Here is a 13,791-nt window from a genome sequence, read left to right as displayed (position 1 = left end):
TGGAATGGCTGGAAAAATTCACCACCACCCCATCACCCATCGCAGGCACGCGGCCGGCTGAGCGAGTTGGAGAATTGGAAGTGTGATTTAGTTAGTTCCGTTTTGAGTTCCTTTTTTGTAGCGTGACTGATTAAAGTAAGATTTTTTACACTATATAATCTTTGACTTTTTAGCCTAGGTCGAGTCTAAAGAGATAGTTAGAAATATTACCGGTAACCCTTGGCCTTAAAGTGGCCCCTGGAACCATTTGATCACGCTATCGTACCCTAAGGCAGGGTTTATTGTAAATCGGGCTCTGACGTACCCGATTGATACGGAACCGTTGGGGTAAGAGCGGTTATCTCACTAACATTTGGACCAACAAGGGTGTCTCCCCTTCAAGTAAGTGGTATAGCAACCTTTGTGTGCCATTTTTGCATCAATAAGGGGTGACCACCGTAACTTACACCCCAATAAGTGATGGCAGCTACAAAAGGATCTATTAACAGCACTGATAGTAAAAGAATTTTGCGTTTTCGAAGAGACGGGTTAATTTGGCCTAGAGAGTAGCCTATATGATTATATATATAGAGAAAAAAAATACGGAATTAATAAATAAGAAGGTCTATAATGGGCTGTCTGCCTTGTTAGACAAATATAAAAAAGAATAACGTGAAATTAATGAGTTGAGTTTACAGTGGGGGAATCTCCGTATTTAAAAGTATTACAACACTTAAGGATAAATAAGAAACCGTTGAGTTCCGTGTCAGTTATTACGTGAGTTAGCGTACTTAGTTAAATTTTCATCAATGACGACGGTTATATGAGTATTGAAGATGGCGAATCAGGAGAATCTGTCAATATTTATGTACATTGAACAAGAAAGGTGGGCGGCTCCAGTTCTGTGGAGTAATCTGCCTAGGAGGAGAGTATATTTGGAATACGAGTTTCCAGGGAGGATAAGTGATTTGTTTTACAGGGTAGTTCCCCTGTTTGAGTTTAGTCCAGCTAATTCACTAGTGGAATATTCGCGTGGTTTTTCGTTTTATTTTCTGTCCAACCCCTGTTAATTGGTTTTTCGGAGATATATTTCACTCGCGTAAAACTGCTTGTTGTGAAAGAAGTAGTTATTCCCTAATGACGTCTAGACATTCCGGTTATTTGAAAAATTTTTGAACTTGCCAAGAAAGACTAATTGAATAAGAGATAATATAATCGGAAAAAAAGTATACGCGGTAAAATGAGAGGGTATGAAATAAACAAGGAAGAAATAATATGTGAAAAAAACAAGACGAACTCATCCCTCAGAGGCTGTGCCAAATGAAGGGGAGTGGTGGGATACAGATAGTACAGATATGGAACAAATGAATTCAGAAAATGAAGTAAGAAGAAATAATTACAGACGGAATTTTGACATAATATCGGACAGAGATAAGATTAACTCAAGCCCAAGAAGGGCGAGTGAAGCCCATAGAAAAAGTAAGAAAATAGAATGAAAGGCTAATATGGAGGCCATTGAGAGAGAGCACCGAGAATATAAGAAGAAAATGCAGGCTGAGAAAGATGAAATTAGAAAGAATAGAAAAGAGGACGAAAGGGCTAGAGTAGCCTATGAAGAAAGAGACATGAAAGAAAAGAAACGTAGAAAAGGAGCAGAAAAGGCCCAGTTGGGGGTTTTTGAGAGAGATCAACCGAAAAATTTCTGGTTTCCGGATGTATGGAGACCAACTAACCTTAAAAAGGGTAGCTCTAGATTAAATAGTCGTTCTAAGATATCTAGCAACCAAGATTTTCTAAAAAGAATCTTGTCTAAAGACATTAATCATAGCAATATGGAGCTTTTGATAAGAGTAGCAGAATTCAACGGAGCTAGCAAGGCAGAAGATATTGCTTTCAAAATTCTCACGGAGGCCGATAAACAGTACTTACAAATATATGAAGAAATTGTTAAGGAAAACGAAAAAGAACGGTCGGCAATTGTTGAAATGATTCAGAGTCATATTGACTTTTAAGAGAAGGGATGGAGGATAAAAAGATTGTTCTTAAACGTCAACACATTATTGAGGATCTATATAAGGAATTGTATAGGGTTTTTTACGAGGCGTACATTGCTTACGAGGCGTACAAAACAGCACTTAGAGAAAATTTTCACCCCTACGAAGAGTTAAATAAGAGGGTTAACAAATTTCAGATGGAAATTATTGGCAGGGTTCTTCTATTAATTAAGAAAAATTGAAGACCGCGAAAAGTATACACCTCTACTTTGCAATAGAATAATAGAAGAGAAAATAGAGAAGGAAAGACAAGAACGTATAGAGGCTGATAGAAAAGCCAGAGAGCAAAAAGAGGGGGAAGACAGGAAACAAATAGAGAAAGATAAACGGGAAAGAACGGAAAAAAGACAGGCCCGTAGGGAGGCCGATAAAAAATATTACCAGGATATTGCAAAAACAATTCACAGACTAATGAAAACTCGTTTGGAAAGTTCGCAAAGTGACGTTTTATCACAACTTACTTATAGGCCATCAGATAGCCATAATAATTTGTCTAAGGATCAATCGGGAGAAAAGGAAAATTACCAAACATTAAACACTTTTACGAGAAAATATACAACTTCGCTGACAAGGCGGGGAGGTGGACCGGCCCATAAAACAAATTGGGGGCTGTGCCACCCTGTCGGGTGGCACAAAATGATGATAATCTGGTAAAATTTTATTCCTCGGAGCCATTTTCAAAAAATTTTCATAATAGAGATGAGAAAGTAACCTATAAAAGAAAAAATTGGGCTATAGCCCACAATAAAGCAAACATTGACCAGTTTGTGAGATCACATAAAATAGAAGGAAAATTAAACAGAAAATTGACCGAAATGGTAGTTGACTCAGGAAGTGAGCAAACTTTTTTGCAAATGGACCTAATTAAAAAGACGGAAATAGACCATAAAAATAATATTACAACAGTATGTTATTATGGAGACAAGCACCAATGCCCGTCTGCTTGGGTTATAATAGAAATTGCAAGGAACGACGGTACAATCCAGAGAAAAACGATAAAAGTAGGCTTAGTACCTACGCTAGCTGTGGATGTTTTAGTAGGAGGAGACTTTGGAGATATCGGAAATCGGAAATCCAAATTCTCAGAAAATAGAAATCTTGAGAACACTTTTAAAGAGTGTGAGATGCCGAAAAAGTTTTGCCAGAATGAAACGCTGATTTTAGCAGAGAAAAAGGGGACGAAATTTATTGTACACGCTTTTCCTCGGAAGGTTCGATAAATTTTAGTAGAATATGAAAAACCAAATGTCGGAGTTCAGTTCCCATTTGATAACGAAATATTTGTTTCTGCGGTAAAAATAAAGAGAACTAAAAGAGAGAAAAAAGATGCAAAGCGGAAATACAATGAAGAAAGGCAGTCGAAGGTGGACACTGGAGTCCAACTCTGATTTCATGATGATTTATTAATTTCTACTTCAAAATAAGACGAAACAGAGAGAGAAAAGCGGTATTAAACGGAGCTACAATGACGTAGTCTAGTCAAATATGGTGGACAGTGAAGTCCAAATCAGATTTAACGATTATTAAGTATTTTGTACAACTAACAGAATTGAGAAAAGTAGAGATGAAAAGAGTTGTGTAAAAAAGAGACAAAATTTGGAGATTCAGCCTGTAGTGGCAAAAAATAAAAAATTTTGAATGGGCTGTCCCTTTATAACATAAATACTCGGGAGAAAAAAATTTTGGATGGGCTGTGCCTTTATACCATAGATAATAGGGGGGGGGAAGAGGTCAAAGACCCATGGGGAATAACTCAAGATGATTACAAAATAGAGATGACTGACCTATAACGGGTTGGGGGAAAGTTGGGAGATATTGAATGTCGAGTTGGATTGGATAAACTGGGAAAGGAATCTGAGATTAGTATTATCAAGTCAAAAAGATATTTCGATCCTTTGTGAGGGAGAGGAATCCCTTGGGGAAGATCCCCTGCAGAAAGTTATGAAAGATAGCTCAGTCTTTAAATGAAGAACCGGTAGGTTAGGTTTGAGCTTCTTACCGAAGTCGCGCCTCTCTGGTCTATAGTTCATGGGGGATACTCGCTTTTAGTCACTTTTCATTTCAGTCAGTACCTTGATTAACGGACATATTCCTGGCTACTATTCTTTATGGGAACGGATAATTATTTCCAGCAAATTGTATTCGGTCAAAGATATATTCAAATTTTATTTTCAATTAGCATCAACAGATATTTTGCATTTGATTATCCCAGACGAGGGAACCCAGAAAAAAGGCGATTCTTGGCCCGCTCAAAATTGTACTTTATTCCCAATATACTTATCTTTTTCACAGACCTTTGCATTTTCGACCTTAGATTATTTGAAATTATGCCAAGGGGATATTTACTTTTTTTTGAGATGTGGGGTTGTTTCCACAGATGGAAATTAAGAGGCTAGTGCAGCCAATTTTTCATGATGGCTGGCATTATCATATGGACCAGAAGCTGATTCTCTTCTCCTCTCAAATGTAAATTCGTGAGAGCTAGAAAATTTTTTGTTTTGATTGTGCTGTGCACAGCCATTGTCTTTGAATCTTGGGAACTTCAATTTTCAAAATCAAATGCGGATGCTAAACGATCTAGACCATGGTGGTTCTACGGTAGAGACGTGTGGATGACGACGAATCCTGAGCCAAGCGGTGGAAGTACAGGCATTGGTGGGACAAAGAAGAGAAGATACAAGTTTGGGGATTTTGAGTTTAATGTTATATATTTTATGTCTGAGTTTCCAGCCAATCCACCGGAGTAGCGGCCATTTATCTTAGGAGGGAGGTGTTGGAACCCTTGGTCCTAGTTTGCTCAGATAAGTCGAGTCTAAAGAGATAGTTAGAAATATTACCGGTAACCCTTGACCTTAAAGTGGCCCCTGGGACCATTTGATCACGCTGTCGTACCCTAAGGCAGGGTATATTGTAAATCGGGTACTGACGTACCCGATAGATACGGAACCGTTGGGGTAAGAGTGGGAATCCCACTAAGATTTGGGCCGACAAGGGGTTCTCCCCCTCGAGTAAGTGGCATAGCAACCTTTTTGCACCATTTTTGCACCCATAAGTGGTGACCCCCGTACTTTACACCCCAATAGCTATCTCTAAACTTTGATTGAATGTTTTTGGGAAAATGGTGGGCGTAAGAGGGGGGTTAATTACTCTCCACTCACTTTCGACTATTCAAAAGGGCAATTTCAATTTCCAATGAAATGAGCCCTTTTTGAAATTTCTATATAAACTTTATATGCCCCCAGGGCATAACTTACAACCCTTGCACAGAGGGCTCTGAGGGGGTTATCATCCTTAAAGACCTAATTTCAAGAACTTTCAACTACGTTGAACAAAATGGATATCTCAAAATGTTGATTAGATGTGTTTGGGAAAACGGTGGGCGTGAGAGGGGCGTTAATCGCTCTTCGATCACTTTCAACTATTAAAAAAGGCACTAGCCCTTTCAATTTCCAATTTAATGAGCCCTTTTGAAGTTTCTACGCTTTCAATCAAAACCTTATATGCCCCCTGGGCATAACTTCCAACCCTTGCCCTGCGGGCTGTGGGGGGGGGGGGTTGTCTTCCACAAAGGCCTAATGTCCAAAACTGTCAACTACGTTGAACAAAATGGCTATCTAAGATATTGATTGGATGTGTTTGGAGAAAAGGTAGGCGTGAGAGGAGGGATAGTTGCCCTCAAATCACTTTCGACTATTTAAAAGGGCACCAGGCCTTTGAATTTCCAATCGAATGAGCCCTTTTTCAAGTTTCTACGACAAAAATTTCAATAAAAACTTGTATGCCCCCAGGGCATAACTTATAACCCTTGCCCTGAATACTGGGGGTGAGTGTCCTGCTCAAAGATATAATTTCCTGAACTTTGAACTGCGTTGAACAAAATGGCTATCTCAAAATCTATATTGGATGTGTTTGGGGAAATGGTGGGCGTGGAAGGGGTGTTAGTTGATTCCCAATCACTTTTGACTATTAAAAAGGGCACGAGCCATTTCAATTTCTAATCGAATGAGCCCTTTTTGATGTTTCTACGACAACGCGTCCTATAAAACCCTTATATGCCCTCTGGTCATAATTTACAACCCGTGCCCTGAGGGCTGTGGGGGGGGTGTTTGTCCACATCAAATACCAATTGTCCAGAACTTAATCTACGTTGAATAAAAGGGCTATCTCAAAGTTTTGATTAGATGTGTTTGGGGAAAAGGTGGGCATGAGAGGCGGGTTAGTTGCCCTCTAATCGCTTTCGACTTAAAAACGGCACTAGCCCTTTGAGTTTCCAATCGAATGAGCTTTTTTGAAGTTTCTACGACAACGCCTTCTATAAAAAACCTTATATGCCCCCAGGGCATAAATTACAACCATTGCCCCAAGGGTTATGGGGGACTGTCCTCAAAAACATAATTTCTATCCGGAAATCAAATACGCTGAACAAGATGGCTATCTCAAAATTTTGATTGGATGTGTTTCGGGAAATGGTGGGCGTAGAAGGGGGTTTAGTCGCCTTCCAATCACTTTCGACTATTAAAAACGGCACAAGCCATTCCAATTTCCAATTGAGTGAGCCCTTTTCGAAGTTTCTACAACAACTTCTTCGATACGAAGTGCCCTGCTCTAACGGAAAAAATTAATAAATAATAAATTGTGCCAACATCATTCTTATGTGCCCCCAGGGCAAAGCTTAAAACCCTTGCCCTGAGGGTTGTGGGGGAGTGTCCTCCTCTTTACTTAGCCACCGTTTCTTGTCTCGTTCTTGAGTGTCCCTGTTCTTTACTTAGGCAGCGCGATCGCGCTGCCTATGATTTATACAACAACTTTCTATATAAACCTTATGTGACACCAGGGCATAACTTACAACCCTTGCACTGAGGGCTCTGAGGGGCTTATCATCCTAAAAGACCTAATTTCCAGAATGTTCAACTACGTTGAACAAAATAGATATCTCAAAATTTTGATTGGATGTGTTTGGGAAAATGGTGGGCGTGAGAGGGGCGTAGTCGCTATCCAATCACTTTCAACTATTAAAAAAGGCACTAGGCATTTCAATTTCCAATTGAATGAGCCCTTTTGAAGTTTCTACGACAACGCTTTCAATAAAAAACTTTTTATATGCCCCTAGGGCATAACTTACAATCCTTGCCCTGAGGGCTGTGGGGGAGGGGTCGTCATCCTTAAAGACCTAATTTCCAAAACTTTCAACTACGTTGAATAAAATGGCTATCTAAAAATGTTGATTGCATGTGTTTGGGGAAAAGGTGGGCGTGAGAGGGGGCTTAGTTGCCCTAAAATCACTTTCGAATTTTAAAACGGGTATTAGCCCTTTGAATTTCAAATCGAATGAGCTTTTTCAAGTTTCTACGACAAAGATTTCAATGACAACCCTATATGCCCCCAGGGCATAACTTATAACCCTTGCCCCGAGGGTTGTGGGGGAGTGCCCTCCTAAAAATATATTTTCTATCTGGAAATCAACTACGCTGAACAAAATGGCTATCTCAAAATTTTGATTGGATGTGGTTGGGGGAATTATGGGCGTGCGGGGGGGGGGCTAGTTGCCCTCCAATCACTTTTGACTATTAAAAAGGGCACTAGCCGTTTGAATTTTCAATCGAATGAGATTTTTTTGAAGTTTCTACGGCAACGCCTTCTTTAAAAACTTTATATGCCCCCAGGGCATAACTTTAAACCCTTGCTCTGAGGGTTGTGGGGGAGTCTCCTCCTCAAAACATTTTCTATCTGGAAATCAACTACGCTGAACAAAATGTATATCTCAAAATTTTGAGTGGATGTGTTTAGGGGAATGATGGGCGTGGGGGGGGGCTAGTTGCCCTCCAATCACTTTCGACTATTAAAAAGGGCACTAGCCTTTTGAATTTCCAATTAAATGAATCTTTTTTGTAGTTTCTACGACAACGCCTTCTATGAAAACCTTATATGCCCCCAGGGCATAACTTGAAACCTTTGCCCTGAGGGTTGTGGGGGAGTTTCCTCCTCAAAAAAATATTTTCTATCTGGAAATCAACTACGCTGAATAAAATGGCCATCTCAAAATTTTGATTGGATGTGTTTGGGGGAATCATGGGTGTGGGGGGGGGGGCGAGTTGCCCTCCAATCACTTTTGACTATTAAAAAGGACACTAGATACTCCAATTTCCAATCGAATTAGCCCTTTTCGAATTTTCTACGACAACTCCTTCGATACGAAGTCCCCGGGTATGGAGGGGAAAAAAATAATAAAAAAATAAAAAACAATGTGCCCACATCGTTCTTTACTTAGGCAGCGCTAGCGCGCTGCCTCTTATATTACCAGCTATCAAATCTTATAGGCATTGTTTAAATGTAATGGCCTTGTACGTATTCTAACGTGAATAAAATCATATTTATATTAATCAATCCAATACTAACTAAGAGAAATATATTCCATTTGTTCCCAAGATTGATTTATCTTTGTGATCAATAGAAAAATTGGACCCCCCCCCCCTACCCTTGAAATCATTGAATTCTTCCAAAATGATTTCTTGTGCACTTACCTTAGTGCTTAAATATTAGGGATAACTGGATGTTTTAGGATTTGGTGCACAGAATTTGGTCTTATTCTTAAGGGGGAGGTGTATGAGGATTTTTCTAGGATGAAGGGGGGAGGTAAAACATATTAAAAGTGCATTTTCATGACACTAGTTTTAGTTTTGCCGAATGCGTGCTTTTTTTCATTATTTTTTCCAGTGTAATATAACTCTGGAATGGATTAACGCTGCAATGAGTTTATTTGTTGACAAATGGGAATGTACAATGAATATGTACAATGAATAGGGATGTAGTGGAATATAAAGGGCATACTATATCTGTGGTTTTTGTTTGTTTGTATTTTGGTGGTTTTCTTTCTTATTGCTTTTGGTAAGTAAAATCAGAAAAGGAAGAACAAGCAGAATGCAGGAAATCTAGATTAAAGGTCCTCATGCCCTTAGTTATCATTTGATCAACCAAGTTTGTTTGAAAGTACTGCCTTTTTTATCTGTTTTTCGAAATTATTAAATTTTTGTAAATTTTCATTTATTTTTCGTTAATTGGTTTGCTGCTAAACTATTAAATTGTTTTCTTTTTTCTTCAGCATGAAATGGACCAAAAAGAGAAAGAGACTATTATGCGTGATTTCTGCTCTGGATCGTCTCGTTTTCTATTCACAACTGATATTTTAGCTCGTCCAGTTGACGTGCAACAAGTATCGCTCGTGGTAAACTATGATTTACCCCCAGAAATGGAAACATATATTAATAGGTAGGTAGCCTCATTGTTTTTTATGTGCACGGTTTTAATCCGGGAGGGTGTGATATTTTAAAGCCCTCAAAACTTCATTATTTTTAGTGAAATTTTGAAAGTTTGACTCACAATCATCGCAGCAGTAGCTGCAACCTAGAAAAGAACGAACTCACAAAACAAAGAAAAAAAACCTGATAGAGACAAATGGGTTTATTGCCAGTAAAGGAAAACGAAGAGAACAAAAATCAAACGAATATTTGGCCCGTATAAAATAAGGCGTCTTCAGCGTGGAATAAAAAAAACAACTAGAATTAAAAACTAAAATAAAATAAATAAAAATATATATAAAACTAAAACAGACCAACTAATTACTGACATATACAATTGCCAACTACACTCATGAAAACAGAAAAATAACTGGATTATAAATTTAAAATTACAGATGAATTTAATTGTATTGTGGCAACATAATGCTATGATAAGCTTTTGATGTTGCTGTTTTTCTCTTGGGTTTTTATTTAAGTTATTCCCTTGGATATTTTGTCAGACTTTTTTTTAATATACGTTTATTTTTCCAAATAATATCATAAATATTATCAGTATTTATATTACCAATGTCTGTATTAATTGATATATCTGATAATTCCATTGAGTGAAACCTTTATCATTGGAAATGGTCGTTGCTTCCTCGAACTGTACAAAATGATCCGGATGATAAAAATATGTTCAGCTAAATCTGAAGTTAAACTTTCTGGAGGTTTTGTAAATTTTGGAGCATTATCTGTTGGATTTCTGTGCTCAATGAAATGTTCCACAAATTGTTGATGCGTTCGATTAATATCAAACTTACCGCAAGAGCAAGGAATGCTATACACTTCACTTGCCAAAATGCTTCTTGTTATATCTTTCCCTGAATCTAGAAACTTACTCAATGACCTGATTGATTTAGAGCAAGTTGCAATACCATGTTTCAATAACGTATGTTTAAGTTTCTCGCCAAGGATTGGTGTGTAAGATAATGAGACACATCTATTAGAAATCGTAGGGTCTAGTTGTTGAGACTCCTCATTTTTTTATGTTTTTCATGCTTTTTTTTATTATTTCATTTACAAATTTAACAGGATACCTCTTGCAAAATAAAATGCCCCTCAAATACCATAATTCACTATCAACATACTCCGGGGAACAAATTTTAAACATCATATCTACCAATGACATATCTGTTCCCTTTTTTACTCAAATTGGGTGACAAGAACAAAAATCCAAGTATTTGTCATTATGAGTCGGTTTACCATATAGAGAAAAAAGTAAACCATTATCGCTTTTTATTAGCAAAATATCTAAAAAGGGAGTCTTTCTTGTTTTTCCAGCTCTTGCGTAAATTTAATATTTTTGTCAATCCTGTTTAAATTGTCCAGAAACAAATTTAGGGGCTCCAGTCCATTTTCCCAAAAACATAAAATGTTGTTCATAAACCTACCCCAGAAACAAGGAGACAGACGAAAACACCAAATAGCTGATATTTTAACAGAATCCAAGAAGAAATTAGCCAGAATTGGACTTAGAGGAACACCTGTTGGTAAACCGAAGACCTGTTGGTAAAATTCTCCTCTAAAACCGAAATTAAATTTTTAAAAAGGTTCTTTCAACTGAAAGTATGGAGCAACAATAACACTTAAACGAACAGAAATTACTAGGTATTTGAGGGGATTCGCCCCCTTGTCAATACCTTGCTCTTCATGCTAAAGTTCAAATTTTGTTCCAATTCTTTTAATATGACCCCTGAGTCACAAAGGTCGTTTAATTAGAATAAATAACTCTTTTGAGAGTACAAAAAATACTTTAGCGTAAAGAGCGAGGTATTGAAGAGGGGACGAACCCCTCGCGTGCGTAATAATTTTTGTTCGTTTCAAGTTGTAATTTTGCTCCTTGCTTTAAGTTGAAAAAATTTGTTGTTTTTTTTTTTTTTTTTTTTTTTTAATTCCTAATCGTTTTTTAAATAATTCTGGGAAATCCAGCGCCCCCTTCATGAAAAATTATCTTCCACCATTAAAAATTCCTCCATAGAAAGATCTTCCCACGTAAACCTCTCCCCCGACCCCCCCCCCCCCCACTAGAAAAATCCCCTCTGAAAACCTCTGTATACTTCCCAATGACCAATACTGTATGTAAACAATGGGCAAAGTTCATAACGTGCAGCTCTTCCCCCAGGGAGTGTAGGGGATTAAGTCGTCTTCAAAGACATAGTTATTAGATTTTTCGACTATGCTGAACAAAGTGACTATCTCAAAATTTTGATCCGGTGACTTTGGGAATAACTGAGCGTGGAAGGGGGCCTAGTTGCCCTCCAATTATTTTGGTCACTTATAAAGGGCACTAAAACTTCTAATTTCCGTTCGAATGAGCCCTCTCGCGACATTCTGGGACCACTGGGTCAATACAATCACCCCTGAAAAAAAAACAAGCATCCGTGATCTTTCTTCTGGCAAAAAATTCAAAATGCCACGTTTTTGCAGATAGGAGCTTGAAACATCTACAGGAGGGTTCTCTGATGTGCTGCATCTGATGGTGTGATGTTCATTAAGATTCTATGAGGATTAATTAAAAGATTCTTTTAGGAGATGTTTACCCCTTTTTTCGAAAATAAGGCAAATTTTCTCTTTTCTCGTAACTTTTGATGGATAAGACTAAACTTGATGAAACTTAAATATTTAAAATCAGCATAAAAAACCAGTTCTTTTGTTGTATCTATTGCTATCAAGATTTCGTTTTTTGGAGTTTCGGTTTCTATTGAGCTGGGTCCCTCCTTACTTACAGTTTGTTATCACCAACTGTTTGATAAAAGGAGTACTTGTTGACAATTGAGACCAATTTCATAATGATCTCGACATCTATGCTTGCCATAGTTACATCTTGGTAACAATTCAAAAAATATCTGTATTTTCTTTTTAATATAAATTCACATTTTTGTACATCACAATTTGTGTATATAGATACGGCATAAAAACTGCAGAGAATTGTATTGTCGTCTAGGTGACGGTTTTTTAATTTGAGGAGCTGGATCTCCCGTCATTATTTAAAAATGGTCAGATATTAAATAAAAAAAAACAATAACATCATTAGAACTTTTTAAATAAGATGTTTGAGTCCCAAAAAGTGGACGAAAGCTGTTGCCAGCCATTTTCCAAATTTGGAAACAGGCGAATGAATAGTTGATACAAATAGGATGAAGAGCATTATTTTTCGCAAAATCCAGTTTTTTGTAAGTGGCCTCATCTGAGATGATGGCTTTCATTTTTGTTCATAATCCCTATTGTCCATTATTACGATTGTGTTGCCTTTATCAGCTTTGGTGATAACAAGGTCTTTATCTTGTTTTAATTTTGTAAGTGTTTTTATGTCATTTCTGGTGCTATTATTCTCAAATTTCTTCGTATCAAATGTGTTTAAATGTTCCACGATTTAGGCTCTAAGTTCTTGTGGGGCTTCAACTTAATCCACAGAGAACATAATATCAGTCTTCACCTTAGAAATTAATTTAGAATAAGGAACCGATTAAGGGAAGCAAAATTTTTGCCCTTTTGTCAAATTTGTTTCTTGCTGAATAGTGAAAGAATTTGACGAAATGTTCTTGATAGTAGGATCGGGATAAAATCGAAGACAAAAGGTATCAGAGTATTGGAATCTCTCAAATAATAGTCCGTTTAATTTAACAGCCAAACAAAAAAATTCCTCACGTATACGGGCAAAATTTGGCCGTATCTGTGAATTTTATTTTTCTCTAGTAAACGAAACGTGCAAATTTAATAAATCAGCAAGCATTTTTTTTTTATTGCTAGAAAGAAAGCAGTCATTCCTAATTTTTTTTAGATTAAACACTCCTTTTTGTATGGAAAAGAAAGGAAATTGAAGGATGAATTAAGTATCATACCTTTAACTTAATTACTGAGACTTAGATCCTCCTTTGCCTGGGGCGCATAGGGCAGCGACGGTTGACCGATCTTGTGCCGAAGACGAAAGTTCGTTCAGAATGGTTCAGAATCTCGTCACCTCTTTCTTCAGGGATCGACCAAGTGTTCTGCGTTGTCTTCCACTCATTCAAATGCCGGATGGCGTCCAACACCATAAATCGTGTGGGAAGCGTTCTTCGGTCATGCAGGTCATATGCACCCAGTACTTCCATCTTCTCATTCTGATCTCATCAGTCGTCAGTGGTTGTTCGGTATTCGCCCTTATCTGGGCGTTCGTTACTCTATCGGTCCAATTTACCGCAAGGATTCTACGCAGGCAATTATTCTCGAAGCCAAGTAGTCTTTTCTCATTATTCTTTGAAATGCTCCAGGACTCGCATCCATATAAAAGTACAGAGAGTACATTACTCCTAAACAATCACAATTAAAAACCATGTCATTGCCGAACAAAAACAGAGACGTTTCAATTCAATATGAGGTATTAATCATCATTAAAATTTGTTATTGAATAATCTTCCGTTGAAACTTTTCCTGAAAAT

The 13,791-nt window shown here is 37.6% G+C and overlaps 1 protein-coding gene across 1 annotated transcript in view; it reads left to right on the top strand.

The window, feature by feature from the left end:
* LOC148941581 (uncharacterized) overlaps window positions 1-13,791 on the top strand; it is a 194,480-nt gene that overhangs the window by 179,582 nt on the left and 1,107 nt on the right. The window contains exon 13 of the mRNA XM_089104205.1: window positions 9,133-9,299. Coding sequence (XP_088960331.1) covers window positions 9,133-9,299 — 167 coding nt within the window. The remainder of the gene's footprint in view (window positions 1-9,132; window positions 9,300-13,791) is intronic.

The sequence above is a fragment of the Artemia sp. Qi Xiang Cuo genome, chromosome 18 (assembly GCF_049724085.1).
Source record: "Artemia sp. Qi Xiang Cuo chromosome 18, ASM4972408v1, whole genome shotgun sequence".
NCBI lineage: Eukaryota > Metazoa > Arthropoda > Branchiopoda > Anostraca > Artemiidae > Artemia > Artemia sp. Qi Xiang Cuo.
This window is presented reverse-complemented; position numbering and strand designations above follow the sequence as displayed.